Source organism: Colletotrichum truncatum (assembly GCF_014235925.2).
Source record: "Colletotrichum truncatum strain CMES1059 chromosome Unknown Contig_0007, whole genome shotgun sequence".
In the NCBI taxonomy this organism is placed as follows: domain Eukaryota; kingdom Fungi; phylum Ascomycota; class Sordariomycetes; order Glomerellales; family Glomerellaceae; genus Colletotrichum; species Colletotrichum truncatum.
Window position 1 is genome coordinate 1,017,152 of NW_027222404.1, and position 18,462 is coordinate 1,035,613.

General features: G+C 50.8%; 5 protein-coding genes across 5 annotated transcripts; 1 reads left to right on the forward strand and 4 right to left on the reverse strand.

Annotated features, from left to right (window-relative positions):
* Positions 1-2,682: 2,682 nt before the first annotated feature.
* Positions 2,683-4,326, reverse strand: CTRU02_210674 (umta methyltransferase family protein; the record flags this gene model as incomplete). Its single annotated transcript, XM_036722075.1, has 10 exons — positions 2,683-2,734; positions 2,784-3,206; positions 3,268-3,405; positions 3,472-3,509; positions 3,569-3,606; positions 3,659-3,788; positions 3,856-3,878; positions 3,947-4,032; positions 4,085-4,119; positions 4,171-4,326. 10 exons carry the CDS (start codon positions 4,324-4,326, stop codon positions 2,683-2,685), a joined length of 1,119 nt encoding a protein of 372 aa, XP_036586447.1.
* A 2,982-nt stretch (positions 4,327-7,308) lies between these two features.
* CTRU02_210675 (methyltransferase domain-containing protein) lies at positions 7,309-8,398 on the forward strand (the record flags this gene model as incomplete). The annotated part of the gene is made up of 5 exons (XM_070205489.1): positions 7,309-7,360; positions 7,417-7,609; positions 7,675-7,812; positions 7,877-8,296; positions 8,347-8,398. The coding sequence occupies 5 exons, from the start codon at positions 7,309-7,311 to the stop codon at positions 8,396-8,398; spliced, it is 855 nt and encodes a 284-aa protein (XP_070060732.1).
* A 450-nt stretch (positions 8,399-8,848) lies between these two features.
* On the reverse strand, positions 8,849-10,066 carry CTRU02_210676 (uncharacterized protein; the record flags this gene model as incomplete). Its single annotated transcript, XM_036722073.1, has 2 exons — positions 8,849-9,750; positions 9,847-10,066. The coding sequence occupies 2 exons, from the start codon at positions 10,064-10,066 to the stop codon at positions 8,849-8,851; spliced, it is 1,122 nt and encodes a 373-aa protein (XP_036586445.1).
* A 944-nt stretch (positions 10,067-11,010) lies between these two features.
* Positions 11,011-12,148, reverse strand: CTRU02_210677 (fungal cellulose binding domain-containing protein; the record flags this gene model as incomplete). The annotated part of the gene is made up of 3 exons (XM_036722072.1): positions 11,011-11,164; positions 11,258-11,974; positions 12,027-12,148. The coding sequence occupies 3 exons, from the start codon at positions 12,146-12,148 to the stop codon at positions 11,011-11,013; spliced, it is 993 nt and encodes a 330-aa protein (XP_036586444.1).
* Positions 12,149-13,409: 1,261 nt separating this feature from the next.
* Positions 13,410-15,204, reverse strand: CTRU02_210678 (uncharacterized protein; the record flags this gene model as incomplete). Its single annotated transcript, XM_036722071.1, has 4 exons — positions 13,410-13,456; positions 13,550-14,146; positions 14,206-14,287; positions 14,341-15,204. The coding sequence occupies 4 exons, from the start codon at positions 15,202-15,204 to the stop codon at positions 13,410-13,412; spliced, it is 1,590 nt and encodes a 529-aa protein (XP_036586443.1).
* Positions 15,205-18,462: the final 3,258 nt, after the last annotated feature.

Sequence of the window (18,462 nt, forward strand, 5' to 3'; positions counted from 1 at the left end):
GCTGCACGAGCCCTGGACGCCACTAGACTAGTCCCTGCCGGCTTTTACCCCCACTACCACTAGGGCCCAGCTGCTGCCCCCCCCCAATGGGGTCGCTGGTTTAGGTAAGGCTTACAAGACTGAGCATACAATAGGAAAAAGCCAAGCGAAATGCCTCACCTTGTTTCCAGCCCTGTGTACCTACTAACGCCCGACAATCTCCAGCCAAGCAAAGGTAGTCAGTCGATGTAGGGGGAAACCGTCACTCGGCTGATGCGCAGGGCAGCTTGCACTCCGCCCCCGTTCTTGGGTGCCCGGCTGGGGGGCTGATGGGCAAACAGAGGGGGCCTAAACCGGGTCCCTGAGCGCTATAGCTCCCCATAATATCGTTTCGTATCCCTTGAACCACCTGCAGATATTGAATGAGTGCTTCTGCCTAACGTACAAATTAGAGAGTCCCTGTTATTGTGTATCCCAGCTACTCAAGGAGTTCAATGCTGTCAGTACTCCGTATCACGCAGGTCTTAAAACTGTCTCAAGCCGAGGTTTTTGCTTATTGTGCAGCGAAATAAGCAATGAGTGAATTTGAGCCCTGCAACGTTGATATCACACGACCAAGTTGCGACGCCGTACCCGCTGGCTTGTCGGTGGCGGCCGGGCGGCTGCACGACTACAGCAGCCATTGATTTCAAGCTTATTTTACGACGAGAGCTACCAAGATTCTTTCGGTTCTTGACTGACATCTACTGACGTCGGAGGGGTTCTTGTCGGGCATACGGTTGCGTTTAGAGAATGTGTTGTTGCCGATCGATTAGATGTTCCCAGAGTACCAAGAATGGGCTTTCAAGGGACGTGACGTAGGCAAAGAATGTCGCTAGGACAGACTATCAGCCACTGCTATAATCTGCCTTGACAATGAGAGGAAGACTGTTTGAGAGTGTGGCTGGATGCGAGACATTGCTGCACCGCCTCTTACTCTGATTGGGTTTGCCCTCTGTCAACCACGTCTGTGGGTGGTGATCAATTTGTACTTTCACTTGGCGGAGAGGCAGTGCTCAAAATGCTCCTCCAGCCACGCTACGCAGGATCAATATCTAGCTAGGGCGACGTGAAGGATATCACGTCGTGATTTTCAGCGCACATAATTTTTAGTATGTAACTAGACTAGAGTAAATGTTTCTTTCAATATGGTATCCTTTCCAGTCTCGTATATCAATCGTGGCGCTCTCAAACGCATCATGGCCATTTTATCAGCGATATATTCATGATGCTAATACGTCATTTCGCGAAGTTGCAAAGGGATGGACATGAGCGTTCAACTAGTTCAACATACCGCGCCTTGGCCGTTCAATCTAGTGCCATACTCTCCGATTGATCGCCGAACATTTCTATGTGTAAGGCGGATGCCCAGTGACCAGCGCGGATCCACGTCGGGCGATGCTAAGCACAGGGGACTCCTGGAAGCATCGCGCTCCCCGTCGCACAGAGGTCCCTGTAAATGTTCTAGGCTCTTGGCGTACCAAGCATTTTGTTCGATTACGGGTCCCACGAACCCTGCAGACTTGGGAACTTCGACCTCGTAAGACCATTGAGGGCTTATTGACAACTGCATTGTGACTTGAACTTGGTCGTCACTCGCTACTACTTCCGCAGGATTGAATCGTGCAACCAGCACTTGTGGGCTCATATAATCGAGAATCAAGACCGAATCCTGTAATGTTTAACAATGGAAGCAAAAAATGCAAAGCTTGTCTTCCTGTTATGGAGGCTCATAAGTGTACTGATCCACAAATATTGGGGACACCTGCAAACTGTGAAAAATTGCTTATTGAGCTTATTGCCATGCACAGTGGCTGAGGCACCGATGCCTACCTAAGGTAGTAGCTGCCTGGCTCATTAAATCTCACCCAGGTGGTTTCCTGTCTTAGGTAGATAGACTAATTACCGTAGGCTTGGTAATTATTGAACTGTGACAAAGCAGACGAAACTTATATCGAGTACCAAGTATTCATGCTCAAGTTGCTGAGCTTCTCCGGAGAGGGCTGAAAGACGCTACATGATACTTGTGATGTTGGCGAAAAGCTCCAGATTTAGCAGCCAGGGAAGCGGAATGAGGCACCTCCAAATCTCACGGCGATTCTTTTTCATTCGATCTAAACTATCATGTTATAATGGATTCATTTGCCTTGCTCAACGAAGAAGTCCACTGAAATGCTAGGCACATGCCTTCTCCCTCCTCAATCCTCAAGTCAAATATGTCTCTCATCAAGTCATGCCATTGAGAGTTGGTGCTTGTAGATATTTCTTTATCCAATTTCAAAAGACCATCTTGATAGCATCATGGTCCCTTTTTGCCCAGTACCTTCCGGAAAGATTATTTTAAGGATTTCTTCAAGAGCTTTTGCAAAACATTATGCCAGTGCATAAACAATTTGCGTTAATATTGAGACTACTTTCTTCTCAAAACCAGAACACGTAGTAAATGATGTCTTTTGAGAATGATTGTGAGACTATGAACATGCAACCAAGTTGGTCGGCTTGAACATCATGTTCCTACCGCCAGTGTCAGACAGTCCGGTGTAACTTGATTCGTCAAGGCATTCTTCGCTATACACAGGAATGCTTATCCATGTTTTCTGTTATTCCGTCGCACCAGTTTTCTTAAGAACTAAGCCCAACTTCTAGGTCAAACCTATGATGCTATCAGGCTTCTTGAGTTTCCGCTTCAAGAGGCTTCTGACCATAAACCACATGTCTGTAACAGTCAGCAGAGTTTCTCTCATGGGCTGGAGGAAGTCACTTACAAGTCCCACAGCGCATGGAATGTATGAAGAGTCTTCATCTCGTTGCGAACCTCGGACAACATTACCATCACCTCTTCCTTCGTGTACCCGAGAACGTCGCAGTAAATTTGCATCGAGAACGCTTCCAGCCCATCCATGATGACTGCAAGACTGTACATTCCTATCTCTTTAAAATGAGCATCTTTAGCCCATGGACCAAGTGGCACCTTAAAGCGCTGATGCTGAATATTTTGAAAGCCAGCGTCTTGAACCCATCCCTGGAGTTTCGGCGCAGGTTGAGCATCACGATTGATCGAGTTCATGGTTTCAACGATTTGCTTGTTCCACTTCCTTGTCGCATGCTTCTCGGTTAGAGTACCGTCGTCCGAGTAATACAGAGAATCCATGTCTTGGAACTCAGCCCAACCACCGGGATTCAGATGACTACAATCAGCCTGTCAGCTTCAGCGAAGTCACTGCTTTCTGATATGAATGTTTGACTGACTCAAAGATGTTTTGAACTAGTTTCGGCCAGTCACCGATACCACAGAGCATGTAGCGACAGAAGATGTAGTCGTACTTTCTGTTGCCGAGCCAAGGGCTTTCAACATCGTCGATTTCGAACTTGACGTTGGAAGGTACCCTGTTTTTCGCGGTTAGCAACTGTTGGATTCTTTTTAATTGGTAATCAAACCAGGAGTTAACGCACCAGTCTGGCTGAATAGCACTCAGGTCATTCCCAATGATCTGTGTTCTACATCAGAAAAGATCTGACCAAAAATCAAGTCCAGGCAATACGAGCTTACCTCGGCGTTGGGAAGTAGGTCGCCCATCTCCATAGCCCCTAAATCGTTTCAGTTCATGAACCAACAATGGAATGGATACACAAGTCATACAGATTCCTGTGCCCGTGCCGATGTCAAGAATTTTGTTGACACGGTCCTTTTGAATAGGGGCTAAGAACAGCTTGTCTCCAATCACCTTTACCGTCATTGCATGCACAACTTCAAGGCGTTCCATCTCGTGCTAAGCCACATACACAAAATAAGCAATCCGAATTGTAGTCTTGTCTAATCCACAAGGATCAACCTACCTCGTCATTTGGGATAGGGTACGCTATGCGTCATACGTTAGCTTTAAGGACGTAACAAAATTAGCTAGTAATCAGGTGTTTGATGACATACAGCCTGAGCGGTAGGCATGGTATCTTCGGCCATAATGCATTGGGTAGTCAACAATACTTGATGACAAAGACGCAGTATAGGATGAACTGAATCATTAGCTACTTTCGGGGTCAAGGCCAACACCCAAATTTGCCCTACCTGCCGTCTTGAATTGATGAGGCGTCATCCGTAGTCTGAATAGTCATTTAGAAACTTGTCTCACGCGGTAAGCGACTTCCACTAACAGATGCATCGTCTGCTTCAAGTTGGTCCGGTTCAGTGTCCACAGCTATGGCGACTGGTTCTGACTGGTTCGTCGATGTTGCATGTGGACTTCCCAGAGGAACAGTTGGCGGGCTGCCAGTCGTAGACGGCGCTTCTCGAGTCAATGGGTCTGCCATACTCAAAGCACAAGAAACGGTATCAATGTGGGGTTCCACGGGTGGTAATTTTCGTGAAGTTCGATGCGCTGAAATAGAAACAAGTGTTTAAAAGAAACTGGGATTTTCCTGGAAATGGGGATGCGGAGGCGAGATTTTTTAAAGAACTATTCTACACCCTGCCTGCAACAACCAACACAGTATGCCAGGATATAATGCGTCGTAAGTTGTTGGTGCAGGCCAAGATGTGACAATGCAGCAAAACTCATTGGAACCAACCGATACTACCTGTCTCGATTAACATCCTTGACTTGCGGCCCGGGGTGATGAGGTGCAGTGGGGAATAGGCGAGACTGTCGTTCAAATCAACCCTAGAGGTCGCAAACATAACATCCAAATAGGGTGAGAATATGCTCGCACCTGAACTGTTGTTGGCTGTTACGTAACTAGTTCACCGCACACTCTAAGAAACTCAAGTCATCGGTGCCTGGTTTCCTGGGAAAAAGGCATGTTGAGGAAACTGCGTTATATAGATAACGAGGTCGTTAATCAAAGTAGAGTTTCTTGAAGAATATCGTCCCTGACGAAACTTAGTGTTATGTCGAATCGCCGGTCCAGAGGGTGGTCACAGCCGATGTCTCCCCCCCACATATGATTTTGGTACAGCTGAAGGGTGAAATGGCACCTCGTGGGTTATGGTAGCTTTACTTATGTCTGCATGAGGTGGAGCCTGGGCAAGCATTGTAAGTTGGCTTGCGATCTTCATCTTCAGTGGCTTTATCATAGCAAGCTAGCTTGCCTTTTACTCATTCTGCGTCCAATCTTGAAATATGCCCGGCGGTCTGTTATACCATGTCTGCATTATCTCCGTCGTGACCTGGAATTCTCTCATCGCGATTCTCTCCTATCTCTTGATCAAATCTCCTTCAACAAGAGACGCAATGCTTGCACCAGAGAAATTAAACCTCAGTTTTGCGACCTGTGATGTGGAAATTCGAATCTTGTTTGTGAACAGGACAAAATTCTTCGCTACACATACTGAGCAGAAGGCTACTCACGAACAGATGGACAGCTATTGTCAAAGCAAAAGTTTTGGAGCCACGGCAAATTGCCTAAGGATCACCGATTCAGAAACAGTACAATGATGCAGTATCTAGTCATGCATGTAATGTAGTAGGTGGAACCTATTATCAGCTATGATGGCGGGCTAAGCTTTTTCTTTTCCTTTATTTTTTCCCTGCTGAGAAACGAGTCAGTCAACCCGTTAAAGCCGTAAATACCTGGAATAGTTACAGAAATTTTAGATATTATCAAGTGTTTCCTAGCTCAATGCAGTTTATGTCGAAATACAGGAAACTTCAATCGCCCCGTCCTACCTCGGGCTATCAACGATGGTGGGTGCTGCATTGAAAGGGTTGACAACTACACTATCCACGCGCCAGAAACCATCTAGCAAGCTAATGCTGTGATTAACTGCAGGACTGGCAATATGGTTCCGATATGAATACTCTCATCTGGCAAACCTTTGCCCGCGGCACGCAAGTATCGGCTTTTTTTTGGAGCAATTTTGCATTCGAGCTGGGTGTGACTAGGCCAACAGGGGCATAGCGAAGCAGGATGATCTTTAGCTACTCCTACTAGAGTACAGCAGTAGGGTTCAGGCTGCTAATATCCGTACCCACAACGGGCCATTCCCTGCCGAGCGGGACTGTAAATGGGTCTCTTAGGGAGTCGATGTTGCATCAAACTAATGATGTTGCAGAAGCTCCAGCGATTTTTATCGCATCTCCCCGAGAGAAAACATCACTAGAGTCCAAATAGTATCCCGGAAAGTGACACTGAATTGCGACTTTTATCTTTATAGAGACCGTCGAAGCTGAAAGTTAGATATTGAGTGTCGTGGACAAGGCAACCTGCTTGGCTTCGCGAACCTAGGAAACCTTTTCACGTTCGAAATGAACGAAGAAAGAGCTTAAACCAACTGTGAGATGGACCAGCTGGACTTCCTCAAGTCCACAGCCATCACATCAATTCTTCCATTTTTCTTTAATCGATATATCACATGGCAATATCCATCGTCGGGCTGGTCGGATGCAAGATGGAAGCGCAGGTAAAATCATTCCAACCTCTGAATGACAGTGGGGTGGAGTAAAGGGGAAATGGTGAAGGAATGTGGGTTCATGTGATTCTGACGGGGAACCCGGACCAAACGTATTAATGCAACGGCTTGGATCCGGCCTGGACCCATGAGCAATGGTTGGGTAGGGTTGCTTCGCCTGCAGAGCCAGGGAGGCTGGCCTTCTGGTTGAGGGTTAGCATAACTGTTCCTGGTCAAATGGTAGCCAGTTTGTACTGGCCACAACCCCCTGTTCTCGTGTGGTGGCCCAATTGTTCTGCGGAAAGCGTTTTTTTCTAGGAAACATCTCCGTTATGCAGGACCCTCGTGTTCCAAGAAACACACATTTATGCAGCCAAGAAGAGGGGAAGTGAGAATGAGCCAGCGAGAATAAATAAACGTGTTTGTCAGGTGTTGAGCTGTATGCTTCATACTCAGCGACAAACTGCAGGCAATTACTGATTCGTCAAAAACAGAAATCGAAGCCGCCTCTCAAATACAACCCTTTGGAATGTCTGAGCGCGAGAACACCGAGGAGCCCAACAACGGGCCCGACCATGTGGTCGTGGTTGATGTGGATGATGCGGTATGCGATCTCCCTGACATCATCATCGGCGCCTGCTTACCATTGTCTGTCACAGCCCGGAAGCGATTATGGGGGCTCTGATAGAGCATCTGTAAGTAAACAGCTCCACCTCATCAGTTTTTTGTTCCTGGAGTGGCAGACTTGACGTGCTTCTTTCTTAGTCCTCGGCATCATCAAGTGCCAGTGTGACCACATCGATTCTCGATTATCGAATCGAAAATGGCAGGACATATCACGCATACAAAGATGGCAGTGAGTTAGACATATATGGTCAGTGCCGAAGGCTGCTTATTGACATATCATGCCAACAGAATACAAAATGCCCAACGATGAGACAGAGAATGATCGACTTGGTAGGTTATTTAGTTGGCAATGTATGGACCCTGCGGTTGTCTGATGAATGTCAAAGATCTTCAACACAACCTTCTGCTCATGACATTCGACGACAAGCTCGGAAATGCCCCGCCGAACGAAAAAGGTGCTAAAGTCGGCCGTGTCTTGGACATTGGCACGGGTAGTGGTATCTGGGCCATCGACTTTGGCGACGAACACCCGGAAGCCGAGGTTCTTGGGATTGACCTTTCAGCAGCATTTCCCGATTTGTATGACCTCACCGTCAATCCGACGAAATATCCAGTGGTTGAATCTTTTCTAACCAGAAGCCTAGCACGCCACCCAATGTGAAGTTCGAGATTGATGACCTTGAAGAGCCCTGGACTTACTCTCGCCCGTTCGATTATATCCACAGCCGGATGATGAACGGATCTGTTGGCGATTGGGAGCTCTATGCTCAGAGGTGTTTCGAGTAAGCGATATTCAATGGCTCCCTTACATCCTCAAAGACCGATTCGCCACTAAAACCCTTATAGTAACCTCAACCCGGGAGGATATGTGGAATTCAACGAGGCCAACATTGCCCCTATGTGTGACGATGACACCCTGAAACCAGACTCCATGATGGTCAAGATTTCGACACTGGTTCAGCAAGCATCCGAACAGTTTGGAAGGCCCGCCAGGGACGCCAAAGATCTCAAAGCTGTCTTGATCAAAGCTGGCTTTGTTGACGTAAAATTACTGCAGTTTAAGTGGCCCACGAACACTTGGCCCAAGGAACAAAGGTTTAAGGAGCTTGGTACTTGGGGTCATGAGAACATCATGTCCGCTTGGGAGGGACTCTGTCCCGCAATGCTGACGAGAGCCCACGATTGGACGAGGGAAGAGGTTATTGTGGCCATGGCCGAGTTGCGCAAGGAACTCAGGGACAGAAGTATTCACGCGTACCACACAGTGTAAGCCCTTCATTGGCACCTCCCGGGACATAAAACTAATCGTTCATCAGATACTCGATCTATGGAAGAAAGCCTAAAGCATCAGAGTTGGAGACGGCTTAAATATTATAGAGGAAGGTCTCTAGTGGCTCGTCCAACCGCACCATATGGTCAGGAATAACAGAAGGCATGGTAGAACATAAAATTATGTGAAATCTTGTATGTGCAGCACCTCAAGGGCTTTTTATATTGTTAACTTAATTGCTACCCTGGTAAATAAGTGAAGAAATCTGACCCAAGATAATGACTTGGACAATAACCCATGATGAACTGTGAAGAGGACACTCGTGGGTATCACACAAATATGTATTACGAGTATGGAATATGAACTCTAGACGCTAGTATCCAATCATGCAGCTTTCCTGCGTCAGCCACCAAAGCCAGCCGACGTATTGGCCATGCGCAACGGCGCCAAGGACATCCATACAGCATGGGAAAAAGTTGTAATGAAAAACGAGCAACGGCCCTGTCCGATGGTACTTTAACCATAAGGCATGGCCATTGGCAACCACCCTATGCGCCTTCCGACGACTGACCTACGTTTTGCTGTCGTAATGCTTTGATACGTTCCTTGAGAGCGTACTCTTCTTCCTGAACCCGCATCAACTGCTCCAAGGTTTGTTTCCTCTGCCTCAACTCCTCTTCCTCGCGCAACAGCTGCTCTAGCTCGTCGGCACTCGGCAGCAGAGGCTGGGAGGAGTTGAAATCGACGTGCTCTCGCGAGCTTCTCGGCCGTTCAGCTTCTGCGGCAGGTTTCGGCGTCGACACAAGCTGAGAATCAACCGGGGATCTCGGCCTGACGGGAGACCTGGGCTTGGCAGGAGATTTAGGCCTGGCGGGGGTGGCGTCCAATTCGACTGCCGGGGTATCATCGCTGTCTTCGACTTTGGAAGTAGTGTTGCCAACAACGTTTCCGAGTCCTTGTTTGCCGTTAAATGCGTAGGTAGTACCGTCCAATTCTTGAACCTCGCGTGTGCTCGATAGTTCCACTGGCTTGTGATCCTTCCTCCCGAAAAAGCCCCATCCACCTTTGGACTCCAGCTCATGCCGGTTGGCGCGGTCCCCGCTGCTGAGCTCTGGTATTCCCGTATCCTCGATGCCCTCGCGATTCCCTGAAATCGCCCTTCTCTTCTTCTTCCGTCGCCAGAGGAACAGAAAGACGGCACCGATGATTGCCAGGACTGCAACTCCGATAGCGATGCCAGCTTTCGCACCTGTGGAGAGGCCGCTGTCTGTTGGGGGATCGGAACTGCTACTGCTACTGCTGGTACTTGTCGTTGTGGATGTGGATGAAGCCGTCACACCATTTGTCGACGTGGGCGAGCCTGTGGTTGTCATTCTAGTTGCCAACCACATCACGGTACTACTCAAGTAGTTGTTCCTGGCGCAATACGACTCAAAAGTATAGATGGCATCTGTTTTGAAGAGTTAACCACAGTTTTCATGAACTTACAGCGGACGAAGAATGTGATGGAGGAGAAATAGAAGGCTAAGAAAGTATGGCGACGTACTGTTAACCGTCGTCTCCTGCTCGCTACAGTACGACGAGATGCAGCTTGTCAGCTCCAGATTCTTGATCTGGTACGCGCCGCAAACGCATGCAGGATCCTTTTCGAGAGTACACTGTCTATCCGTCGAGAAGCATTGTCGCGAACATTCCGGTATGTCGTCTTTCGTCTGGGCGCCCGCGAGGCAAACCGCCCACGCGAGAATGAGCGCGATCAATTTCATTGTGAACAAGGCGCAATGCGCTCCTCCGCTTGCATGAGCCTCGAACGCCGGAGCGGAGTGCCAGCCGACGTTGAGTCTTGGCTAGAGTCGGAAAGGAGAGGAAGAAGTTCAGGCACGGGGAGGGGGGTGCCCGTGGCACGGAACTCGACGGGTTATGTAGAAAACATGTCCGGCGGCAAGACAGAGGGCGCCACGGGGAATATGAGCAGGCCGCGGCAGATCATTCGTGATTTTAAAACGGGGATAAGAACGCCACTAATAATACTGGCATGGTTTCCAGGATCACTCAGGGGGGGCGGCCGAATATGATTCTGCGGAATCAGGCTGAGGCTGTTGTATGAGCTGTCTGTCATACGCTTGGCTCCCCCCCGGTGTTGGATTGGATTCCTGGACCTCTTGCAAAACCGTTGTTCAATAGTCCTCTTGAAATCCCGCCTTCTACCCGCTGCACGGCGGTCAGCAATTAGGTTGCATACTGCCAAGATACAACTTGCAAGGGCTGGATATGCGACCCTATTCCCAATGTGTTGTTAGTTGCCGGGCTTAGTTGCCGTTTTGCACCCTGCAAGCCGCAAGGCGAAGTACTAAACGTGTGTTGACGGCCTTACAAGGGTTTCCAAGAGCCGCATGACTTGAAATATTGCCCGTATAATAGCGAAAGTCTTCGATCTGCCGATTGACGTCTGACGGTATGGAACCTTTTACCCTGAGTTGACAACATCCTTGAGCGCATCTAGACTATGCATGATGAAGCCAATTGGGGAATTTGGGGGCCAACTTAGAATTGGCTGATGTGGGGAACAGAAAAGATCTTTTGTAACTCGGAAACGCTTGGCAACTTTGCATCCAATCAAGAATTCCATTTTATATATACACGGCAGGTCCTGATAAGTAAATACGAGAATTCGAGAGCATCCCGCTCAACAACAAACTTGCGCCATCGTTCAGCAACCGTTGGGCTGAGAACCCAAAGCCGACGCAACAGTCTCGGCGACGGCGTCGTGAATGGCAGAAGTCGGGTGCAGGGTGTTGAGCCAGAAGTACTCGCTCGGCTTGACGCCGCAGCTCGCGATGAGCGTGTCCTGGTTGTTGGTTCCGCTACATCAAAAAAAGTCAGCCCATCATCAATCTACCTTCACCCCCGTCACTTGTCTCAACGCATCAAGCATGAGACACGAAAATGAAACTTACTTCTCGTACTCCTTGCAGTAGGCCGTGGTGTTCTTCAATCCGGCGGTGCTCTCGAACTTGGTGGGCTGGTCCAAGACCTGGTTGAATACGGCGTTGGCGTCGACAACCCACGCATTCACGCCCTCCCATCCCGTCACGTTCTTCGCCATGTCGCCGATCCTGGCGTTGAAATCGGTAATGTCGTCCTTGGCCAGCTTCTGCGCATCGGCGTTCTCGGCGAGCAGCATCGGGGTGCGGTCGACGGGCGGCACGGTCAGCCACACAAAGTTCCTCGCGCCGGCATCGTACAACTCCTTCGCCAGCCCCTGGTAGACGTCCAGAATCTTCGCGTTGAGGGCAGAGGTTGCCGCCGCGCCGTTCCAGTACGAGTTACCGATGTCATTCACGCCGATCCAGAAAGCGAAGAGCGAGTCCTTGCCGGTCCAGGCGGGCGCCGCGTGCGACGAGTAAGCTCCCTTGAAGACGGTCTGGACTTGGTCCTTGAGAGTCAACACCGTGTCGGCGTAGGGCTTCACGAGCGAAGCATCCACCGTTGCGCCGCCGTAGGCAAGGTTGTATGTGTACAAGAGCGAGGCGTTGTGCTTGACGGTAAGATAGTCGACCCAGTTGGGCCCGTTGGCGGAGGTCCAGCCCGGGTACGAAGGGTTGCCGAGGGGGTTAGACGGGTTGGGAGCTTCGAGCGAGGTGTTGAAGCCAGTCTGGGAGTAAGAGTCGCCGCTGTGATCCGTCAGCCACGCTGTTTCTGCTCCTACGCATAAGGAGAACTTACAAGACGAAAGCATGCTTGACGCCAGCGAAGCCGGGCCACTCCGCCGTCGCAGTACAAGCGCGCTTTTCCAACGCAGATGCGCCCGCGGCAAGGAGACCGGTAGCTAAGATTTGGGATCTCATCGTGACCTGCACTTACGCATAAACTGTGAAAAGAAAACGAGTGAATAGTGTTCCAAGAAACGAATGACTGGTGTGAAAGAGCGATTGACCAGGGGAAAAAAAGGAAAAAGTCAACGATTGACCGGCGCGATCGACTAGAACCCCTGACTATATAAACCGAGCTTCACCTTTGTGAAGAGGGGGGGGCTCGCCAATTACGGATGCTAAGCATGTTTTAATATACACCTTACCTGCTCCAGAACCCCTCAATAAGCGGGAGGGAGCGAAGAAAGAAAGAAGCTTGGGACGCGAGCATGGGTGCTAGCTACGGATCCCGGCTTCCCGGAAGGCTCCTTTCGGGTCAGTGCCGGCATTTCAGTCGGATCCTCATCTGTTCTTTGCATGATCTAGCATCGGCCGTGCTTAGGGAATTCTCCAATCGGGCGGTCGATATCTCAAAATCATTGAATGGTTTCTCACAAATCAGAACTAGATTTTCAAAAAGATACTATCCGAATTCTTCAGGAGCCGTTCGTCACATCTCTGCTCTCACCCAAGGAGATGCCGCTTTGCCGCGGCTTGAGTGCGTATGTGGAGAACGACTCGTGGGGTGAAGCAAAATAGAGTGAAAGTGGGCTGGGATGAGACGGGACGAAATGGAGATTCGGAGATTGGACGTCACGTGTTCGGAGGAGGCGCCTCCGTTTTACTGAGATAGACTGGAGACGAGAGAGCGATCCATGAGATTTTGATCTTTATGACACTTTGGTGAGCACACTAGATTTCACAATCGAGGGCATCCTTGCTCATCACAACTGCCAGTGAGAAAGTTGAATGCCAGCGTAAACAATCATCACGCCTTAAATACTAACTAGTACATCCCGAGAAATCAAAGAGATGAGACCTTTGTGTCTTTGCAAGTTTTAATGAACACAACGCATGCAGTAAGAGCATATTAAGTCATAAATTCGTTGATAGCCGTCTCGTGGCAGAGAATACATGGGCCGTCCTGGAGCCGAAAACAACGTCCATTAGACCAGGCCGGCTGGACTTCATCCGTTTGAAATAGAAATCCAGACCTCTTGAGTATATATCCTTTCCAAAAGTTCCAGCATCCTTTTTTTTCTATGGGGTAATAATAAGTGATATATCGCCGGACCCAATCCCAAAACCAAGGTAAATGCAACATATTCCGTCTCTTCCATGAGATCTGTAGCTCGTCTGGTGTTCTTTCATACAGTTTGCGTCGGTTGCTGAGCAAAGGTTTTCACAAGTGGCGCCCTTAGGTGAGGGTTGCCAACATAGCCCGCATGAGTTTTGGGGGAGGACCTGTTGCAATCCGTGTCAGTCTATGTTGCGACAAGACCCGGTGACAACAGAGCGCACCTTAGTAGTACTTCGGTACGCTGATGGCCATCCTACCTTTCTTGTCCTTCTCAATCCGCACTCCCCGGCGCGGCTCCTCAACCCTCTCAACCTTCTCCTCGAATAGGACCATCGCCCCGTCGGGCAGTTGCTCCGCACGCACAACATCACGGCTTTGGCCGCGGCGGCGTCCGTGAAGCTCGGCCTCAAGCGCACGAATCTCGGATCTGATGTCCTTGCGAGAGCGGGATCGGCTGCGACGACGATCGGCAACAGCGAGAGGCCCGATAGGTACCTCGTCGCTGATCTCACGGCGCTCGTACAAGACAGGCGTTGCGGACGTGGACGTTGTCGTGGTCGTGTATGAGCGGGCAGGGGAAACTTCGCGAATGACGGTCTTCTTCTCCACAATTTCTTCAACGGGGGCAGGGGGTGGTGGAGCGGGTGCATCAACAATAATAGGTGCTGGTGCTGGTGCTGGTGCCGGTGCTGGCGGGGGTGCAGCCACTACCGTGGGCGGCGCGGGAGGCGCAGCGACGACGGGCGCTGGTGGTGGGGGGAGGACAGCGACAGGCGGAGGAATAGTGTAGATCTCCTCATGGCGTTCCTCAATTCTACCAGCAGAAGAGCGAGCAGCAGCAATTTCCAGTTCACCTACAGCATATTAGACGATTGCTCAACACAGGGGTTTGATTGTTCTTGTTTAAACTCACTTTGCTTGTACTCATCGCTGAGCTTGAGCAATTCGTCAATGTTGTCCTGGCCAAGAGCCTTCAGAACAATGACAGTGTTACCCTGGGTCTGTTAGTGGACTTGTCCGGATTTTTGAGGGTTAACAGACAACTCACCTCCTCGATGTAAGGGTATCCCAAATCAATAAGAGCCCTCTTAGAAACTAGGCGCCCAGGAATGCGAGTCTTGCCCTTCTTGGGATACTCGCTGCGAATAGTTGTGGCACCGCTGGTGCTAGTTGACCTGCTAGAAGTGCTGCTAGACCTTGAGCTGCTTCTGTGCGATCGGGTTCTGGTGGATCTCGAGACTCTGGATTCCCTGCTACGGTCCCTGCGTCTACGTGACCGCACAAACTCGCGCTCCTTAACTCTCTCGGGCATGGCGCGGTATTCCTCGTCACCATAGTAGCCCGGCTCCGCAATCTGAATCTCATCGTAACGCTGAGACGGGGCAGGGCCGAGCTGGCGAGTGCGGGGTAGGGGGATAGGAACATAGGGTGGTGCACGGAAGTCTTCTCGGCGGACGTCTTCTCTGCGGGCTGGCGGGGGATACTCCTCACGCTCGTAGAAGCGCAGAGGTCGGCGGTCAAAGGTGTCGAGAGATGATTGACGACGAACCATAGTCGGGCGACGGACGGGCGAAGGGCTGCGGCGCTCCCTTTCCAAGTTCAGGCGGCGGTCAAACTCTCGATCAAAAGGTTCACCACGACGAGGACCATAACGATCGTCCTCATAATGGCGGCGGTCCCGCACAAAGCCCTCATCGGGGGGACCACGGTATCCACGGTCGCCGCGGTCATAACGCTCATCCGAGTGGTCTCTGCCACGGCGGTGTTGTGATGGTGGTGGTGGGTAGTAATCATCTCGCTCCTCATAACGGCTTCGCTCATCAAAGAAGCGGCGGTCGTCTCCGTAGCCGTGGTTGCGGTCTCGCTCGTAGGCGAAGCGGTCGCGGTCCCAGCGTTCAGCGCGGCCGGCCATTTTGGTGGCTATAGTAACGTATATATGTGTGGGTTGAAGAAGTAAAGTCGATCTTGGGTATCACAAAATTTGCAGAAAAAGTAGTTACCGCTGGATTAAAGCCTAGAATTCGCCGGCTTGATCTTAGCGAATGGTTGAAAAGTCGGGTGGTGGTAGATGTTTCGCAGAAGTGAACCAGGAAGAAGTGTTCGGTGTTGCAGGATCCTGGATTTTAGAGCGATGACGACACCCCCAAGGGAGAGAATGAGGGAAGAGGGGAAAGGGAACGGCGGGAAGTCGTGCGTTGCGCAGCGGTGGAATGTTCCCTCTAATGCGGGTGAACCAGGCCAATAGCGCTGGCAGTGTCGGTGAAGGCCGTTGACCCGCCTGGGTCCAGTGGGGTTTGGATTGGATAATAGAATACCAGTGGCGCCCCGCGTTACGTGGCTGAGAGTGGCCGCTTGAGAGCCTAGGGGCAGATGTAACGCCGTAACAGTAACAGTGTGTCGAAATCTACGGCGATGAGCGAGAGGCGCAGCGTGAGAGGGTAGTGAGACCCTTTCGCTGACGGAGGTTGATGAGTGATTGAGAGTGATAGGGTGATGTGATGCAAGCCGGACGGAACTGGCTGGATGACTTGGATGTTCCACTGTCGAGTCGGGTGGTGGTAGCGTGAGTGGCGGCTTGACCTATGAGAAGGCGATGCAAAGTCGTAGAACAACCTATGGGTCTGCCAGCTGACCTCACCAAATGGAACCTGTGACCTATGGATCCGATGATGGTGTTTGGTCTCGTCGAGGCTCCCTTACTAGCACCGGTCGATGACTGTCTGCTGCTGCTGTTCCTGGAGAATGGCACAAGGCCGGTCGCACTGAATTGCGAAGACTGTCGCTTTCAAGGGTCCTTGCAGAAAAAAGGTCACTCGGGAGGGAGAAAAAGAAGAAGGTTGGGCGAGAGGAAGAGGTTTTGTAGTTCAAGTAAGTCGCTGGGGACGGTGAAAAGTGGTGGTGGAGAGTAAAAGCAGGCTTTTTGATGACGGAAGCCAGGACAGGGGCTGCTTTGCTTGTCGACGGCGCGAAGAGGGTGGTGTGGTGTTGGTGATTCTGCTTGAACGATGATCCCAGTTCACCTGGCCTTGTCCCATGGCGTGGTAGGGCAGAGATGTCGACTGTTAGTCCTACTAACGACGAAGGGTTCCCTTTCTCCCACGCGCAGGTAAAAATACACCAATAAGGATGCAAGAGTGCGTCCGAACTCCAGACCCAAAGCCTGTTTCATGGTCAGACAAGCTCTGGTCGCCCAGTGGTCTACGGCTGTGAAGGGGGGAAGCATTCGGTGGCCCTTAACAGCAACCATCAGCTCGGTATCGTGGGTTGCGACCGTCGTCCAAACCTGGTCGGAAGTCGAAGGTTATTGCAACAAGGCTATTCCTTGCAGAGAGCCTCTCCCGAGGCCCGTGTTGTTGCTTTTCCCTTCCATTTCAGCCTTCAACCCTTCCAGACCCGGTCCACTGCGCCCTTTAGCTTCATTCTTTCAGCCCGCTTTTGCTCGATTTCCAACCTGACAGTCGCCGCTTGGGCAGCCATCGCTGGGGAATCGACCGAAACAAGTGTCCATCGTCCCCGGGGCCTGGTTTCCCTCCAAGAATGATAGCATCGTCGTTGGGCCTGAACAGATCGACGGGGAACGGGGATGCTGGGCGATGGATGGATGGGCTGGGAAAGGTTAATTCTCTCGACCATCGGCGTAAGAGTAGGTATTTTGTCAGTGTATCGTCTGGTCTTTGGCACGTCTCATTGTGGTTCGGTCTTCTGCTTCTGGCACCGAGACTCGTCCCCTCCCCCTCTCCCTTACGTTCTTCTTCCCTTGCACCTCTCCCGCAGCATACGCCTCAAATTCTCTCTAGCGTCACAGTACTGCCGCCTCATTGCGCAAGCATGCGTTGTGAGCTCGAGTCGGCGGGGATGGACCTGACCGCCACCATGCTCGATGACGTCGGGCACCAAATCTGGCCCAGCCAGTCTCACTATGTACTGCCATTGCCCAACCAGACGGTGGGCAGGGCCTTAACAGCGGCAGCGATAAGAGCCGGCATGAGCCCCTAAAATCTGGTAGATGTGTGAGAGCCCTTGGAGCCCTACGCTGTATGTTGATTGCAATTCTCCACTGACGAAGCGGCTTGGGTGCCCGATGGGTGCCCTATTGGACGGCTGGAGACGTTTTGTGCCGGGGTGTCCCTATTCTGGGGAACATTGAACTTGCGGCATTATGCTTGTGGTTTTGGCTTTGTCTCCTTTTGTGCGGCCGTGGGCACTACGACAATGTTGGTTTGTCAATTCCAAACATGATGCAAGGCGTTGGGGGGCTGGAATTGTGCGCCATCGGCGCCCTTGTTGGAGATGTAAATAGAAGTTTGTGGACTCGGAAAGGTGCTCCAACCCTTTCCTTCTTCCAGAGATTTGCCTTAGGCGATGAAAGGTGGCATTGAGAATTTGAGGTGTGTTATCTTGACTCTTTGTGTGCTTAGATAATACAGATAAAGCAGATAAGAAAGTTCCCCCGCACGTGGTGACGAGGCAAAGAGTGGGTCCTGCTTCCCGCCCAGTCCAAGCGGATCAAGACTGCCTTTCATCACCGCCATCTTCTTTGGCTGGGTCTCCCCAAGGTCAACCGGCTTCCAAACCGACTAGCCCGCCGAAGCAAACATAGTCTGATCTCCGTGTCGAACACCAAGCCTTTGAAATAATAACTTTTTCCTTTTTTATTAATGTAATTCATCTAACCAGGTCATCCCCTCCCAACTGGGCCACTCGAGTCACGCATTGGAGGCTAAAGAATCCCCGAGAAGCATCTCGCCTTAGACCAGTTCTATTAGCACTGGCACCAACATCAGCCCCGGACCCAACGGTTAGCGGTAACAAAACAAACACAAACACTTTTCAGTTCCGCAGTTCGCATTTTGAGGCCACAAAGGGGTGTTGAATGTCTAGGCTTGTGATCAGTCGAGGATACCCGCACGCGCATCCGAGAAACACGGCCCGACGTGGAACCGTCTTACCTCCCCAACCCAACCGGACGGGCCGCCTCCACGTGCTGCTACTCTTAATCTTAGCTCGTTCCGGCTGCCAACAGCAGTATGGCGTTGGGCGTTTGTTTTCAGCTTTCTGTTGCTCGTTGCTGGGCATTACCTCGGAGACACTAGATACATTCGTCAAGTTTCGACGACCACGAGCATCAATAACTAGCAGTCGATTGCTACGCCAGGCTACCTAAGAATGG